At 30.1% G+C, this 16,092-nt stretch overlaps 3 protein-coding genes across 7 annotated transcripts; 2 read left to right on the plus strand and 1 right to left on the minus strand.

The window, feature by feature from the left end:
• The first annotated feature begins 3 nt into the window (after window positions 1-3).
• LOC141524453 (uncharacterized) lies at window positions 4-2,784 on the plus strand. The gene is made up of 4 exons (XM_074238348.1): window positions 4-650; window positions 991-1,318; window positions 1,589-1,791; window positions 1,874-2,784. Exons 1-4 carry the CDS (start codon window positions 136-138, stop codon window positions 2,097-2,099), a joined length of 1,272 nt encoding a protein of 423 aa, XP_074094449.1. The 5' UTR covers window positions 4-135; the 3' UTR covers window positions 2,100-2,784.
• On the minus strand, window positions 2,193-7,827 carry Mor (SWI/SNF- related protein mor). 2 transcript variants are annotated; one of them, XM_074238339.1, is made up of 4 exons: window positions 7,694-7,827; window positions 6,141-6,260; window positions 5,927-6,040; window positions 2,193-5,719 (listed from the first exon to the last, which is right to left on the minus strand). In XM_074238339.1, the coding sequence occupies exons 2-4, from the start codon at window positions 6,153-6,155 to the stop codon at window positions 2,948-2,950; spliced, it is 2,901 nt and encodes a 966-aa protein (XP_074094440.1). In that variant the 5' UTR covers window positions 6,156-6,260; window positions 7,694-7,827; the 3' UTR covers window positions 2,193-2,947. The 2 variants fall into 2 exon arrangements, with proteins under 2 accessions (XP_074094440.1, XP_074094439.1); XM_074238338.1 differs by lacking the exon at window positions 7,694-7,827 and adding an exon at window positions 6,588-6,828.
• On the plus strand, window positions 7,808-14,229 carry Lqf (epsin homolog lqf). Of its 4 annotated transcripts, XM_074238346.1 has the most exons (12): window positions 7,808-7,943; window positions 9,876-9,938; window positions 10,044-10,136; window positions 10,501-10,956; window positions 11,034-11,082; window positions 11,287-11,449; window positions 11,538-11,667; window positions 11,924-12,014; window positions 12,155-12,565; window positions 12,671-12,847; window positions 13,384-13,405; window positions 13,857-13,989. In XM_074238346.1, the coding sequence occupies exons 3-11, from the start codon at window positions 10,044-10,046 to the stop codon at window positions 13,398-13,400; spliced, it is 1,587 nt and encodes a 528-aa protein (XP_074094447.1). In that variant the 5' UTR covers window positions 7,808-7,943; window positions 9,876-9,938; the 3' UTR covers window positions 13,401-13,405; window positions 13,857-13,989. The 4 variants fall into 4 exon arrangements, with proteins under 4 accessions (XP_074094447.1, XP_074094445.1, XP_074094448.1 ...); XM_074238344.1 differs by lacking the exon at window positions 13,384-13,405 and having other exon boundaries at window positions 13,857-14,229; XM_074238347.1 differs by lacking the exon at window positions 13,384-13,405 and having other exon boundaries at window positions 12,671-12,804; window positions 13,857-14,229.
• The last annotated feature ends 1,863 nt before the right edge of the window (window positions 14,230-16,092 follow it).

The raw sequence follows: 16,092 nt of genomic DNA on the forward strand, positions 1-16,092 counted from the left end.
GACGTCACTGCTCGGAGCCTGGTGTTTAATAGCCTGATGGGTAGAAGGTATCTTTTTCATCCATACCAGATTATATTCGCTTTTCATTGACGAATGTTTTAAACTCATACGTAGAGAAATAACTTTTACCGTACAATGGACCCGGAGAGTAGAAAACTTACGCGTGAGTTTATGCGAGATTTAATTTCTAAAGACGATCCAGATGTTGAAATTACGAGTCTTGATGAAGAGCCGGGCTCTGGACGTGGCGATAATTACACATCAATGTTGTACAGGATGAAAGTTTACGGGCGTAAGAGATTGAAGTCCGGGCAGTGGATACCCTGGAGCACCGCTATTATTTACAAAGTCTTACCGGAGTCCAAAGCGAGGCGCGATGAGTATAAGAGTGAGCTACTTTTCAAAAATGAAGTTGTTTTTTATAATCTTGTGTGGCCGGCGCTTAACCAATTGCAAACTGCTAAAAAAGTATTTGGCGGAGTCGCCAAGACTTATGTCGCAAGATCTGATCTTATTGCCATGGAGGACTTGAAGATAAGAGGATACGTTATGGCTGATAGACGTCAGGGCTTGGAATTAAGTCGCTTGAAGCTTGTCCTGAAAGCTCTTGCTGGCTTTCATGCTCTGAGTCTTACACTTCGTGATCTCAAGTATTATTTTATTATTTTTATCATTAATTAAAATATCTGGTAAATAATTACAAGTGGGCTCAATCATTTTAATTTTCATTTTTTCAACTAAATTTCTATTTGATTTTATTGATTTATTTATTTTTTTTTTTTTTTTTGAAAAATACAAAAAAATGAACAATTTAAAAAAAAAAATTGTGATATTTAATTTTTTTTTTTAATTGTGCGTTTTTTTATGTACTTTTCAAAAAAATATCAAAAAAAAAAAAATAAAAATTTTAAGTGGCTTGACCCCACTTGTAAATAATTATTAAATATATTTTACTTTATTTAATAATTTTTATAATTTTTATTTCATCAGACCAGAAGTTTTTCAACATTTATCAGATGAAAATAATCCAGACAGTGTTCGTGAAAGTTTGTTCCGGCTGGAGTATGAAGAGTGGTATCGGCATTACTATAGAGTTGCTGTTAAAAATGCAATGACAATGGTATCAGAAGCTTTGCCGGCTCAGCATCACCATGAAAGGAATAAAGTTTTGGGAAAATTACAAAAATTTCTTCACGAAGATGTCTTTTTTCGTACAATGTGTGAACTAGCATCCACCCGAGGACCATTTACTGTTTTTTGTCACGGTGATTGTTGGACCAATAATTTTTTATTTTCAAATTCTGATACCGATGCTGAGGTAATTTATTTTTTTGTTAATTATTTACAAGTAGGGTCCATGATTTTAATTTTAATTTTTTTTTTTAGCATAAAATTTTTAATCTTTTTTTGGATTTTTTTTTTTTTTTTTAAAAGTACATAAAAAACGAACAATTAAAAAAAAAAAGATTAAATAAAAATTTTATGCTAAAAAAAAAATTATGAACCCCACTTCTAAATAATTACCGCTTTTTTTTTTTTTTTTTTTTTTGTAAATAATATTTGTATAAAATTACGTGCCATATTCCAGGCCGTTTATCTCGTTGATTTTCAACTACTGCGTGTTGGGTCATTAGCACTGGATTTAGTAAATTTGTTGTACTGCTGTACATCTGGAGAAGTAAGAAGAGTTCATATGAATTCATTACTGCTTCATTATCACCAACATTTGATGGAAGCTTTAAATACGTTGAACCCCCAGCAGTCTCGAGACTCTTCTGTTAGTTGGGAGCTGTAATAATAATTTTTATTTATTCTGATACATAATTAAAAATTAAATTATGTTAATAATAAAACTTACGAATTATTATTACAGATTAAATGAAGAGGTGCGAAAATGTGGACGCTTTGGATTCGGAATAGCGCTAGATATTCTTCCAATCAGTACATGTGACAGCGACAACGCGCCTGATTTGTACGAAGGCGCTGAAGGTAATGCTGAAGAAGTTCGTAATCCTCGAGCACCACCTCCTGGTGGCAATGAATGCGCTCGATTGATGACTGACTTAGCTCTTGAATTAATTCAAAATAAAGCTCTGTAACTAAATTATGTTGTTTATTATAATTATCACAATTAGTAATTATTTATTTAGAAAGGAATTAAATTTGTTAATTAATAATTCTATACTCAAATATTCCACTGTATTATTTTATTTATAATAAAAATTTCTATAACTAATGATCAATCAAATCTTAATAGTAACACTTTGAATATTAGGTGAAATAATAAAATGGAATTTCAATGACTATACAAATTGTTTTCATTTTTTTTTTTTTTTTTATTAACGAAGACTTGATTTCCTCTGTTTTAGAATCGTTAAAATGTTTTTTAATTTTTTTTTTTTTTTATTTTCCCCACCTTGATTGCTAACAATTGTAATTTTAATAATAAATAAAAAAAAATTTATTAAATAATAATTCAAAGTCATATAGCAGTGTCATACATATATATTTTTAAATCTTGTTTAATAATACTTAAATAATCCAGTATCAAAATTTTATTTTTGTATCAGTAAAACGTCAACTTTAATTATCATTAGAATGATAGTTATTACAATTGCGCATAACCATTAAAATGACTGTCAATATTTTTCTTTATTTTTTGCCGATAATAACAACGCCCAAAAATATTTCCATCAAATCAATTTTAACTAAAAATTGGAATTTTACATTTAAAAAAAAAAAAAAAAAAAAAAAAAAAAAAAAAAAAAAAGAAAAATATATAAATCTTCAGACCTTAATGACTTGAAAAATTGCGATACTAACAGTCGTAATTCGTTTACTAATTACTAATTATTACAACAACGCTGGACGCGTTTAAATTAATTAAAAGATAAAAAAATATTTATACGACTGATTTAAAATTTTGTTCCATTTAAATTGATACAAATTACACTTGTTGTGGAGGCGTGTGAGGAGGCGGTTGTGGTTGAGCTTGAGGACTTGGTGGTTGTTGCTGCTGTTGTGGTTGTGGTGGTGGTTGGGGCTGAGGAGGTTGCTGCTGCTGTTGAGGTGGCTGAGGTTGGGTTCCAGGTTGCCAAGCTGGATGTTGACCCTGCTGCTGTTGCTGTTGCTGCTGCTGTTGTTCTTGAGCTATCCGCTGATGAGCCTGTTGTCTAGCACGGAATTCAGCGGCTTTAAGCTGCTCTAAATGAAACTGTTGTCGCTCAGTAATAAGCTGCTGTCTCTGATACTCGAGTCCTTCGCGTTCGCGCTCCATCGTTGTTTCCAGTTCTTCAAAATGACGAAGTTTAATTTCCAGTTTCTTCATCTGGGTTTCAACTAACAAAGCAACCAGTGATTTTATCTTGCGTTCTTCAACGGCCGCTAGATGTTTTGCTTTGACCGCAGCAGCAGCCAGAGCGGCAGCTGCAGCAGATTGCAATTGTGCATCGCGAACAACTTTGTCTTTCTTTTCCTTGGCTTCTATTTCTTCTGGATTATCATTTATCTTTTTAGCCTCTGCGTCAGACTCTTTAACATCGATGTCCATTTTTTCAGGCTGATCGCTTCTCTCCGTATCAGCTGTTTCTTCTTTTTTGGGAACAATAGGTGCAGGTATAGATTCATCGCCTTCTCTCTTTTCAATACTTTCGTCTTTTTTGCCTTCAGATGTCGCGGCGGATGGAGAAGTTGCCGTAGCACCAGGAGTCGAGCTAGCCGAAGCATCTTCTGGTGGCTCTGGTGGACCAGTACCAGCAATACCAGATTGAGCTAATCCAGCTGCGGGATCAAACTTACCGTCAGCGTTGGCGCTGGCTTGAACGTTTTTTAGATGTTGATCCAAAAGAGCTGCAGGAACTTGATCTTTAATAGCAGCAAACTCTTCCATGGCTGCTTTAGCAGCACTAGCAGCAACTCGTGGATCGACGACAGACGCAAGGAAAGCGACAGTGCTCATAACCGGGTTCCCAGCCTTTGAGAAGGGCACCGGTTGATAGGCCAAGGGTCCCAGGCCCTCGGGTCCACCTTCTTCCAGGTAAGGATCTTCGATAGGAAGACGCAAAAAGTGTAGAATACATTCGTCTTGAGTCCGGGAACTCACGTGTTCGCATACTTTATTCCAGTCATCTTTATGCAGCTCCAATCCTTCGAGCAAAAGCAAAGTTTCTTGCTCGGTCCAATCTCGAGTCGCTCCAGCGGCTTGTTTGTTTTTCAAAACAGCTGGTTTTCTTGCATACTGATCGATCTTCAATCCAAAATTAGCCATAGCTCCCACGGCTCCTTTCTCTTCCGCTGATACGACTGGTTTTTTCTCCAAATCCAGTAGAGTCTTGGCAGCAGATGGCTGCTGAGTCTTTGGTGGGTTCGGATTGACTGGAGCAAGCCCAGAGGGTGTATCAGACAACACGTGGAAGTGCGAGGTAGGCGGTGGACCCATCGGTGTTGGTCGCGACTCCGCGTCCACTTGATAATTAATCAATCCCCACTGCTCTAAAAATGCATGGACGCGCATTATCGCACATACATCACCAGCCAAATTACGCCGACATGCTGTTGAAGTTATGTATTCGGTTGGATTTAGTCGGTAAGTGTCGATCATAAAGTTTCTGTAAGCCAGGTAAATCTCTGGAGTCTTTGATTTATTTTTTCCATTGAAGAATTCTGAGAGAGCCCGTTTTTCAATTGTGTGAATTGAGTTGTAGTCAAACCAAGCAGAATAACTGGGAACGACAATGTGGTGAGTTTGCTCAGTTACATTGTCTTCAGGTTCATCTTTTCCATTATCACCGCGCTCTTTGCTTGTGTCTCGTTCTTCGCGATCTTGAGTACCCTGAGACCCTTTCTCAGACTCTATTGGCTCGTCAAGATCCGCCATATTACCAGATTTCAGAGGCTGGAGTTCGTTGTCTTGCTTTTTATTCGATGTAAGACTTCCCGTGGAACCACCACCAGATCCAGAAAGCGGAGCGTTTGTCGGATTAGACATCACCTCAACGATTCTTGGCTCTGCTGGAGGGTCTTCCATGCCTTGAGTAAGATCTTCCTCTTCGTCTATACCACCACGAGTTTTCTTGGGCGTCGCGACTGCAGATGTTCCAGCTAAGCCAGCTGGACCACGACCGCTCTTACGTTTCCCTATTTTTGGAGGCGGACTTGGAGATCTTTTTCGTTTTTGTTTCTTGGCTGAGGCCGGTGGAGGCGCTGAAGGTGGAGCCATCATATCTTCGACAGACAGCCTGTATTTATGAATACGTTTCTGTCCGTTGTCGTCAACCTCGTAATCTTCTTCGTTCATCCACTCGTTGTACTGATCAAGATCGAGAGCCCATGTTGCAGAAACTTTGTAGGTCGACTTTGGTGATGGACCGCCCAATCCACCCTCGGGAAAATCGAATGACAAATCAAAATTTACCCAGGAGTCGTAACTGTCTGGGAAATAATACCAATGAAGAAGCACAGAACGATCGCGACGTAAACATGGCCGGGCGTATTCTTCTTCCATTGGATCTACCGGTGGATAAATAATGTGTGTAGCCTCGGCTTCATTTTCAGCTATAGTACCTTGATGACGACGTATGTTTTCTTTTACTTTCGACGCCGTAGCTTTGTCTATTTCGGGTCTGATGTAAACACATGGGACAGTTATACATCGGTTTTGTATTAGAGCACGTTCAATAGCTATCAGCATTTCTATTATACGATCTAAACGTGAAGTTGACTAAACAGAAAAAAAATTTATTTAATAATTATTCAAAATTATGACACTGAAATCAACAGACATCTTACAACTTTTTAGATTTTTATAAGTTTCAAAAAATTTTTTTTTATCATGATTGAATTGTAATAAAAATTTTTAAAAATTGTCAGATGTCTGCTGATTTCAGTATTATTAAAAATTTTAAACTAGAAAAATTTTTGAACATACTTTTCCAACAGGAAAATCGAATCTCCGCCATCCTTGCTCCTGTTTGAATCTGTATGCTGTCGCAAATATGTGACAAAGTCCTCCATTAGGTTTAAAATCAAGAAAACATTTCATCTGAATAAGAAAATAATTTTTTTTTTATAAGTATATAAATTAAAGAATTGATTTAATTTAAATATTTGGTAATATTAAGAATAAAATAAAAAATGCTTACGGGAAGCCTTGCCATAGGCGGCTTGGAGACATTTTTCCCAAGATTATCTTCTTGAAATTGAATTAACTGAATTATCAAAGTAGACAAACTTTTGTTGGTCGGTGGATCTGTTGTAACATACTGAAAAAAAAAAAAAAAATAAAAGTATTATTACTTGTTATTTTCTGTAAAAATTGAAACGTTGTTTGAAATAAAGATGGACTTGTTTTGATTGTTAACGCTTGATGTCTCTGAAAATGTCGATTAAAATTATTTCGGTGTTTTAATGGAATTTTTCTTTTAATAATCGAAAAATTGGTAAGCTAAATAAAAAGTTGAGTTAATTTAAATGAAAGCCCGATAATGTAAAGCAAAATATAACCTAAGTGAGAAGTTTTTATTAATATTTAGATTTATAAATGCTTGGAAATAGAATGATAGGGGTTGGGACGCCGGTTTTGTTCGTACCTTTTTGCAATTTTTCAAAAGCCATTGCTTCACTCCATCAAGCTGTGCTAATACTTCAGCGGACTCAAAAAATTTAGCATTAGGTCCGCCGTCTTTTTTCGGTTGAAGAGTTAACATTTTTCACAAAATTATTATTAAATTATAAAATTATTTGGAGTCGCACCACGGTAACAATGCTGTTTCACCCGCAAACATCACTGTTAACTTTACATACTATAGTATAAAGTTGGCTTTTCATACTGCTGACGGGTTCAGACGCCATCTTATTGTTAAGTTTCATTTTTATGTATTCAAGTTTTCATTTTTACAGTTATTATTTATAATTGTTGATAATTTAGAGTGAAAAAAATATTTCAGTGCTAATTTGTGCATTTTATTTTTATTTAATTAATTAGAGTTTTTTTTTTTTTTTATTAAAATTCTATTTTTTTATGAAAATTAGCCTTGAAATCACGCGCGCCATTTTAATCCACTTGTGATTGTTGACAAATGTTCTTTTCTTTATTTAATTAAAAAAAAAATTTTTTTTTTCAATTGTTATAGTTCATAATTATTTAAAATTTAATTTTATTATATAAAATTGTCATTGAAATTTAAAAAATTTGAAATAGTTGGTAACAGTGATAAAAATTTATTTTTTTTAGGACGTAGCTAAAGGAACAGCAACTGGGAAATACGCATACGGACAACTTTATTAAAGACCCGGGTAAATAAAAAATAAAAATAAAATAAAATAAAAATTTTTGGCTTTCGGCTAATTTTAGTTTCATTCAAAATACTGAAGTAAGCCGTCAGCTGTCAATTTTAAAAGTTTTAATAACAAATCAATTACAATAAAAAAATACTTCTAAAAATTTTCACTTGTAATTTTTTTATTAATTTTCACATGTGGAATTTTTAATTAAATATTTTTTTTTTAATAGTTTAGTTAAAAAAAATTTTTAATGTCTGTCAACTTCAGTGTCATCTTCATTCAACTTCAATGTGATTCTGAACTCTAAAATAATTTCAACAAAACAAATTTTTACAGGATTATACATAAGTCATACAAAAAAATAAAACATAAAATAATTTAAAAAATATATAAATAAATAAATAAAATTTACCAACAGAAGTTATTTTTTATAGAAACTACGAAGAGGACTCTGGAAGCAGAAATGTTAGCGCCATCTTAACAACACCGTTGAGTTAATTGTCCATTACATCAAAGTGATTTTGCGTGAATGTGTTGGTGTACGAATGGGCTTGTCATAGTCCATAGTCGTCGTCTTGGTGGTTCTGTGTGTTATTTTATCCTCCGGTTCGGTTTTAGATTTTAAAATCCTGTCGTCACAAATAAATAAATCCATCAGAAAGGTGAGTCTCATTCCATACTCCAAACATATCGAGAGTACTATTTACTTAAAAACATAAAAACTACTACCACCTATTGCAAACTATTATGTCTACATTAATCGTTTCATTTTTACGAAAAAAAAAAAAAAAAAAAAATTGTCGTACATAGATAGACAATTGTGTAAGTTTATTTGCCGTGGGTTATCAACCTCATCACCATCACCATCACCATCATCATCATCATCATCATCATCATCATCATCATCAAAATCGTCTATCTATTTTTCCATCACTAAAATATCCGTCAATCTACATATATACAAAAGTATATATACATATACAGATATACATTTTCCCTTCACTTGAAATTACAACCTACACTACACAAATGGACGAGAAAGCGTGTCCTCAAGACGCCTCCATCATCATCAATACGTCACTTTATTTTTTCTAATTGCTTTTGTGATTATTTAACGTATCACATTATCACTATCATTTTATTTTTTTCATTTCCGCTACTTTATTATTCTTAAACAAATATTGTCTTGTCTGTTAAAAAAAAACCCACTATTCATTTTTAATAAGCTAAAACTCTGTGATGATTAATCCGTTATTCCGCGAATTCATTTAAATAAAAATAAATTTATTTTTATTTTTATTTTTACGCTCTTCTTCATGACACTGTCACTCAACTGCCAAGGTCACAGTTCATTAATCCATTAAAAAAAAAAAGTTCACTTAATAATTGTTACTAGAAACCTTGCAGTCACTATGTGACTGCCGTGACTTGTGAAATATAAAAAATCAAAATTTTGCTTTATTAAATAATAAATTTTGTTAAATTGCACTGTATTTTATTAAATATTGACGTTTTTAAAAATATAAGCTCATCCCGATGTTACACTCATCGAGAGCTTTCATTTGAGTACCCACATGCATTTTTATATATTTTTCATATATACATATATATAATATATATATATGATATATATATGAAAAATTAATGTGGGTACTCAAATGAAAAGTCTCGATAAATATAACATCGGGATGAGCTTATATCTTTAAAAATGTCAACAGTTCACAAGATGCGTCATTTCTTAATTATGTATCTATAGATAGAGAATTTTTGAATGCAGTCTAAATACTTATCATCATAAATTGACTATTGATGAGAATGATATGAAACCTTGAAAAAGCACAAAAAATAAACCTGGATACAAAATTTTTCTTATTCTCTTAATAATACAGTTTCCAATCGTTTAATTCAACTACTTGATTGATAATTGATGAATTTATAAAGTTAGTTATCAAATCGATTAGTAATCCAATCATAAATAAATATGATACCAAATAAAATAATCGATTAGTTCACGGTCAATATGAGTAGACATTATTATGTATTTAAAAGCTATTCATGGATCGTAGAAGCCCTATTCCAGCAACAACTCTCTCTACATCTGCTATATGCAATGTTAATATAACAACACGACTTTACTGACAAATGTCGTCACTAAATAAATACATTATCCTGTCTCTACATATATCCTTTTTATTACTCTTTATTTAGCTTCTTATATTAGACAATAGTATAGTGATTGTTATTTTTATACATACAAAAAATCTGCCTGTAGCAGTAGTTCAATTACTCACTTTCAAGTGGTAATGACCTGTATAAATGACATTGAAGATTATCCTTATTCATTTTATCAACTCATTTCATCACAATTTTTTTTATTTCTACTTTTAATTGTTAAAATAACCCAATTTTACTTTAAATATCTAGTCCACGTGAAAGAGACATTAATTAATTATGTATTGTGTAATTATTAAATTTTATATAAATGACCTGAAGATTTAGCCGGGACTGATAAGATAGTAGCTGGGAGATTATTTACTTTTGATAACCCAATACCATTTAATTTATTATTTATATTTTGTTATTCTTTGTTTCAGAAAAAACAATCAAAGATTTAGTTTTATTTAAACGTCTAAAAGTAAATTTATATATTTATCAAGGTGTGTATGTTATAAATATATTTTTTATTTTTATTTACAATTTTACAGTCTAATTTATTTATTTATTTATTTATTTATTTTTTTTTTTTTTTTTTTTTTTGACAGATGAGAAAACAAGGACAAGATGTAATGCAAGTTAATTTAGCGGGGATAAGACGTGATATACTAAACCTTGCTCACAATTATAGTCCTGCTCAGGTAAATATTTTATAAATTAATAATACGGAAATTAAGAGACTTATGATAATTCTTAGAATTTTTTTAACGAGTAAATTATTGTAAAAAAAAATTTGTTTTAAAAAATTCTATCTGAAAGCTAGAAAAAATTATAAAAAATTTTTTTTTTAAATAGTTTTTTATACCTAGCTTATTAAAAAAAAAAAAAAATAAAAAAATTTTTAAGTGCCATATAAATGAACTGATAAATAATTAATAATAATATTTAAAAAAATTCTAGAAGCTATAAAAAATGATAAAATAAATTTTTTAAAGACAAATAAAAAAAATTTTAAGTATCATACAAATTAATTAATAAATAATTATTAATTATTAATTTTTTCAGAAATTAGTTAGAAAAGCAACAAGCAATGATCCATGGGGTCCTACTAGCACACTTATGGCTGAAATAGCCGACTTGACGTACAATGTAGTTGCATTTACAGAAATAATGCAGATGCTGTGGAAGAGACTGAATGATCACGGAAAAAATTGGCGGCATGTTTATAAAGCCCTCATTGTTCTGGACTATCTGATAAAAACCGGCTCGGAGAAGGTGGCACAGCAGTGTAAAGAAAATATATTTGCTATTCAAACGCTTAAGGATTTCCAGTACATGGACGGTATTAAGGATCAGGGTATTAATGTAAGAGAAAAAGCTAAGCAGTTAGTGGCCTTACTGAAAGACGATGAACGTTTGAGAAACGAACGTGCTCGGGCTTTAAAAGCTAAAGAGAGATTTGCTCAATCTGCCAGTGGCTTTGGAAGTGATGGATTGGAGGCTATGCCATCACTAGGAGATGTAAGATTTAATCTTCAAAAAAAAAAAAAAAAAAAAAAATTAAATTTTAATTTAATAATAATAAATTATTTCCGTAGCTTTGTTCACCGGACTGGGAGCCTTACCGAGGAAAATCCGAATCTAAACGTAAGAATAAAATTTTTTTTAACAAAAACTTTTATAATTTCCATTTAATTATATTTATTTGAGCCGCGTTGTAGTTTATTATTTACGTAATTTTTTTGTTAATTAATTTTAATTTTGAGTCTAAAGAAAAAGATAAAATTAGATCCGTTATTATTTTTTTAATTATTCTATTATTATGGATTGCGCAATGTATACAATAATCAGCCGAACTAGAAGCAGCTAGACCACAGACTGTCGGTGAGGAGGAGCTGCAGCTGCAGTTGGCACTTGCCATGTCAAGAGAGGAAGCCGAGCAAGAGGAGCAAAGAAGACGCAGTGACGACGTTAGACTGCAATTAGCTCTCAGTCAAAGTCAGCAAGATTTCAAGTAATCATCAGCACTGTCTTAAAAAATTACACTGATAGTTTTTTATTATTTTTTTTATTTTATTAAAAATGAATATTTAACGTCTTAGAGCACCGCCAGCTGAAAAGGCGAGCCACATGCTCGACTTGCTTGACGTAAATCTCGGTGAAGCCAGTGGTGGCTCCCAACAAGTCGATCCATGGGGCGTTCCGATAGTTCCACCTCCACCAAGACCTCAGGTAGATATTTTTTGTTTAATATTTTTTCAATTTTATCTGTATAATTTTTTAACGCACGTAAAATCTCTGCATGATACGTCAACACTTTTTTGCATTTGCATGTCAGTCCTTGGACTTATCTCGTTATTATTATTATGAGGTAGGGATTGTTTTAAAATTTCAAATAATAAATTAAACTAATTTTTTTACTCAGCTTTTTAAAAAAATTTTTTTTTTCTAAATTTATTTTAATTAAAAAATAAATTATTTTAAATAGACTCATGTGGACCCATGGAGCGCTCCGACAACCAGCAGTGCTACTGCAGCAGCTCCACTGGACCCGTGGTCGCCGGTTCCACCTCAACCAAGTAAATATATTTTTTTTTCTCTCCAATCTTGCAGTCACTGTGTAATCTAGATTATTACAAGTCGTTTTTGTTACGCAATAAATTATTTGGCAAGGTTGATTAATACACAATTGATAAGTACCAATGAAATAATTTTTTAGCAGCCTCTGTGGATCCATGGCGGGCACCCGCACCTTCCCCGGCAACAGTAGCCTCACCAGCTCGCACTGCGACCACCGTCGATCCCTGGTCTTTGGCGCCAACGACCACCGAAGCCTTGACAACACCGTCCACGACTTTTAATAACTCAACATCGCTTACACCCCCGAATATCGGGTTCAACATTGCACCGTCATCACAAAATATTGGATTTAGTAATATTTCATCACCAAGTGCTTCTGAATTTAATAATAACAACAGCAACGGTTTCAGTAGTTCCGGTACTAGTTTTAATAATTTTAATCACTCTCCGAATCAAGGTAGCACGACGACCAGCCCTGGTGATTTGGATGAATTTGATATTATAAGTAATCGCAATAAAATTAGAACGAGTCCGCAACCTGTCAATAATGGTAATTATTTTATTTACTGCTGCACAAAAAAAAAATAATTCTTGAGCCAAGAATTTTTTTTTCCTGTCTGCTGTTAATTGTTATTGTATTTATTTTATTTTTTAGGAGGTACAATGTCACCTGATCCTTTCAATTTCGGTACATTAAATGATAATTTACCAGTGAGTACTGGTGCTGTCAAAAAAACTCCTCAATCATTTCTCGGTGAAAACTCAGCGCTTGTTAATCTTGACAATCTTGTGAGCACATCAACAATCAAATTATCGGCCCCAGCATCTACTGGTAATTTTTAATATTTTAAAAATTAATTTTTTATTTAAAAGATATTTTCATTTGAGCCATATTTTTTTTTTTTTTCTTAATAGTTATTGCGATAACTTATGTTGCAATTATCTAAATTTAAAACAAGATATTGTTGTAATCAGGAAATTCGTTATTGTCGCGTAAACTCAGATAGTAATTGCGTTAGCAATAACTTTATTTTATTTTCAATTAAATTCTATAATTCTGACCTTGAGTGCAAAAATAAAATTTTTTTTATCATTTTTAATTGTTTTAACTGGTGCGTTAAATTTAATACCGGGCGTTGTGAACTCTATTGATCAATTAATTATCGAGATATGGCAGCCTACAAATGAAAATATCTAATCACTTAAATAATTAAAAACTAAAACTACTAAAATCCATTAAAATTATTTTTATTAAATTGCCTTTAATTGTTTTATAAAACTTCATATTTCATATTAATTAAGCACTTAACGCTTGTTATGTTTATTAATTTAATGTAATATATAATCCAATATATTTTTATAAAACAGCATTTCAATGGAAGTAATTCCCGTGAGTATTGACGCATACACGGAATTCGAGTTGTTTGTCAGCATAATGGGTGTTTCAACGCATGCTTTTTTTTTTTAACATTATTAATTATCTCTTAATTTTATTTTCTCAATTTATCATATGTATTTAACAGGAGGAGGAGTTTATTTTAATATTTTTAATTCAAAATATTAAATATCAGTGCATGTGTATGTGATTGTCATATCGCGTGCCTAATACCAAAAGGGAGTATAAAAAAAATTTTTTTTAAATTACACGAGACGTAAAAATCTGCAGAAAAAAAAATTTTTTAAATTAATCGGTGGAGCCGTTTAGAAAACAAAAAAAAATAAATTATACGCTCTTTTGGTATTTGGCACGCATTATAATTTTAGTATAAATTTGTATATAGAATAAAAAAAAAAATAATTATAATTATAATTATAATTATAAAATAAAAAAAATTTTATAGTTTCATCAGCATTCACGGCCAATCCGTTTGCAACCGTAACACCACCGCCACGTCCTTCAATTAATCAGATTCGGCAGGATCCATGGACAGCTAATGGTTCCAATTCTACGACCGCCAATCCGTTCCTTTCGTAGCTGAATTATTAATTTAAAAAAAAAAAAAAAAAAAAAAAAAATCAACAGAGAAAAAAAAAGAAAAATTTTTGATTTTTAATACTTTACAATTTTCGTACGATATTTTAGTTTTTATTGAGACTAAAATATCGAAAAAATCATGGTTGAATTTATTATTATTGACTGATGTCATTAAATCAACGAAAAAATGTAATAATTGCCTTTTCCTCATTATTAAATATTAATTATTATAAATGTAATTATTATTATAATTATTATTATTAAGTGTAACGTAGGAAAGGGTTGGCAATGCTTTTGAACTGGTTGATTGTCATAAAATCGTATAGTACTAATATATTATTAATTAATTTAAAGATAAGTGATATTATTAATAATAATAAGCGAAATGGTTGCGTCTAGGCCACGAAGAATAGATTTTATACTCGCTCTTTTCTGAATATAATAGTATATTTTTTGAATTATTGACTTGATTCAATAAATTTAACTGTGTGTGCAAATTTTTAATAATAAAATAAAATTGCGAAAGAATTTTTTAAATTAATCAAGAATATATTTAACGGTGATCGGTTTATTATTTCTTATTTATTAATTATAAATTTATATGATGTATATTAACATTTACATTTTGTCTATTTTAAATTTAATCAACAGAAATTAAAATTAATATTGACAAACGGGTTTTGCATTGTAACAAATATATTTTTTTATTTTCTATTGGAATACAATTATAATTTATATTTGTATATTATTAGAATTTTGGTAAAAATAATTTATTGAATTAATAACTAAAAAAAAAAAAAAATATTAATAGCTTCGAGCTTGGCAGCAACTTATCGTAATTGTAATTTATATAAAATGCTTTATTAAAAAATTATAGGTATTATTTTAATATAAATTTTTGCTTAATTTTTCTATTCTAGACGCTGTATTATTTTTTCGTAAACTTTTGAGGCCTGTTAATTAAATAAAATTATTTTTAAGTTTTTAAAAAATTTTTTTTTTGGCGATTGGTTTTTTTTTTTTTTTTTTTTTTTTTTTTTAATATTTTGGGCAATTAAAAATATAAAAAATATTTTGGGTCAAAAAAAAAAATACAAAAATAATTTTATTTTGTACACAGACATTAAAAATTTACGAAAAAGTAATACAGCGTCTAGACTAATAGGGAAGTCAAATTTAAAATAAATACTTTATAAATTTATGTTATTAAATTTTTGTTTTTATTAAAAATATCAATAGTGATAAAAATGAAATAACTAAATCATAATTAAATAATGCGAGCGTATGTATATAGCCGTAGTTTGCTGATAAGAGCAACAAGAGATAAATTAATCATGATAAGTTATTATAAAAATGGTATTATTGAAAATTGTACATTCTATTCTATATTCTACATTCATAAAATCATATATAATATAATATATTATTTTATTGATTTAATAATACTGAAAAGTAATTAAATACAAAAAAAAAATTAGTCTATTATACTTAATTAAAAATCATTTATTGTTATAGTGTTCTTTTCTTGTTATTAAAGTGCATGAATTAATTTAATTATTATTATTAATATATATATTCAGTTTAAAAATAATAATTTACTATTATAATATATTTTTGCGTTGCATAATTTCAATTATAATTATTAATTACATTTATTATATACTTTATCATTATGCAAATAAATGTACAAATTTTTAAGTACTGTAGAATCATTATCCATATCCTTTTATTATTATTATTAATATTTTTTTAAAATATTAATAATAATTAATAGATAATACATGGACTTATTGCATTTAATAAGTAATTAATATTAATAAATATTATATATTTTTTATTATAATTAAATTAATGAAAAATATAATAAAGAATGCTTGATAAATTATTTTAAAGTTTGTAATTATTTTACACATTAATTTTAGGTGAAATTTGTTTTTTTTTTTTTCAATAATAAAATTGATATAAAAAATTATTGCACTAATAATTTTTTATATCTTCTAAAAGTGGAATTTTTTTAATAAATTTTTTTTGCTATAATTTATTTGTTAAAAAAATTTTTTTAATTTTCAATTTCAAAATTATAATTTAAATAAAATGAAAAA

The sequence above is a fragment of the Cotesia typhae genome, unplaced genomic scaffold, assembly GCF_013202065.1.
Source record: "Cotesia typhae breed Kobodo isofemale line unplaced genomic scaffold, CoteBio_Ctyphae contig_22, whole genome shotgun sequence".
In the NCBI taxonomy this organism is placed as follows: Eukaryota; Metazoa; Arthropoda; class Insecta; order Hymenoptera; family Braconidae; genus Cotesia; species Cotesia typhae.

Excerpts from the sequence above, each read along its gene's own strand:
- Mor (XM_074238338.1), bottom strand. The coding sequence starts at position 6,704 with ATGTTAACTCTTCAACCGAAAAAAGACGGCGGACCTAATGCTAAATTT. Across the intron at positions 6,041-6,140 it reads CGCCTATGGCAAGGCTTCCC|ATGAAATGTTTTCTTGATTT; the intron begins GTAAGCATTTTT and ends TTTCTTATTCAG. Across the intron at positions 5,720-5,926 it reads TCGATTTTCCTGTTGGAAAA|TCAACTTCACGTTTAGATCG; the intron begins GTATGTTCAAAA and ends TTTTCTGTTTAG.
- LOC141524453 (XM_074238348.1), top strand. The coding sequence starts at position 136 with ATGGACCCGGAGAGTAGAAAACTTACGCGTGAGTTTATGCGAGATTTA. Across the intron at positions 651-990 it reads CTTACACTTCGTGATCTCAA|ACCAGAAGTTTTTCAACATT; the intron begins GTATTATTTTAT and ends TTATTTCATCAG. Across the intron at positions 1,792-1,873 it reads TCTTCTGTTAGTTGGGAGCT|ATTAAATGAAGAGGTGCGAA; the intron begins GTAATAATAATT and ends TTATTATTACAG.
- Lqf (XM_074238344.1), top strand. The coding sequence starts at position 10,044 with ATGAGAAAACAAGGACAAGATGTAATGCAAGTTAATTTAGCGGGGATA. Across the intron at positions 10,137-10,500 it reads ACAATTATAGTCCTGCTCAG|AAATTAGTTAGAAAAGCAAC; the intron begins GTAAATATTTTA and ends TAATTTTTTCAG. Across the intron at positions 12,015-12,154 it reads GCCGGTTCCACCTCAACCAA|CAGCCTCTGTGGATCCATGG; the intron begins GTAAATATATTT and ends ATAATTTTTTAG.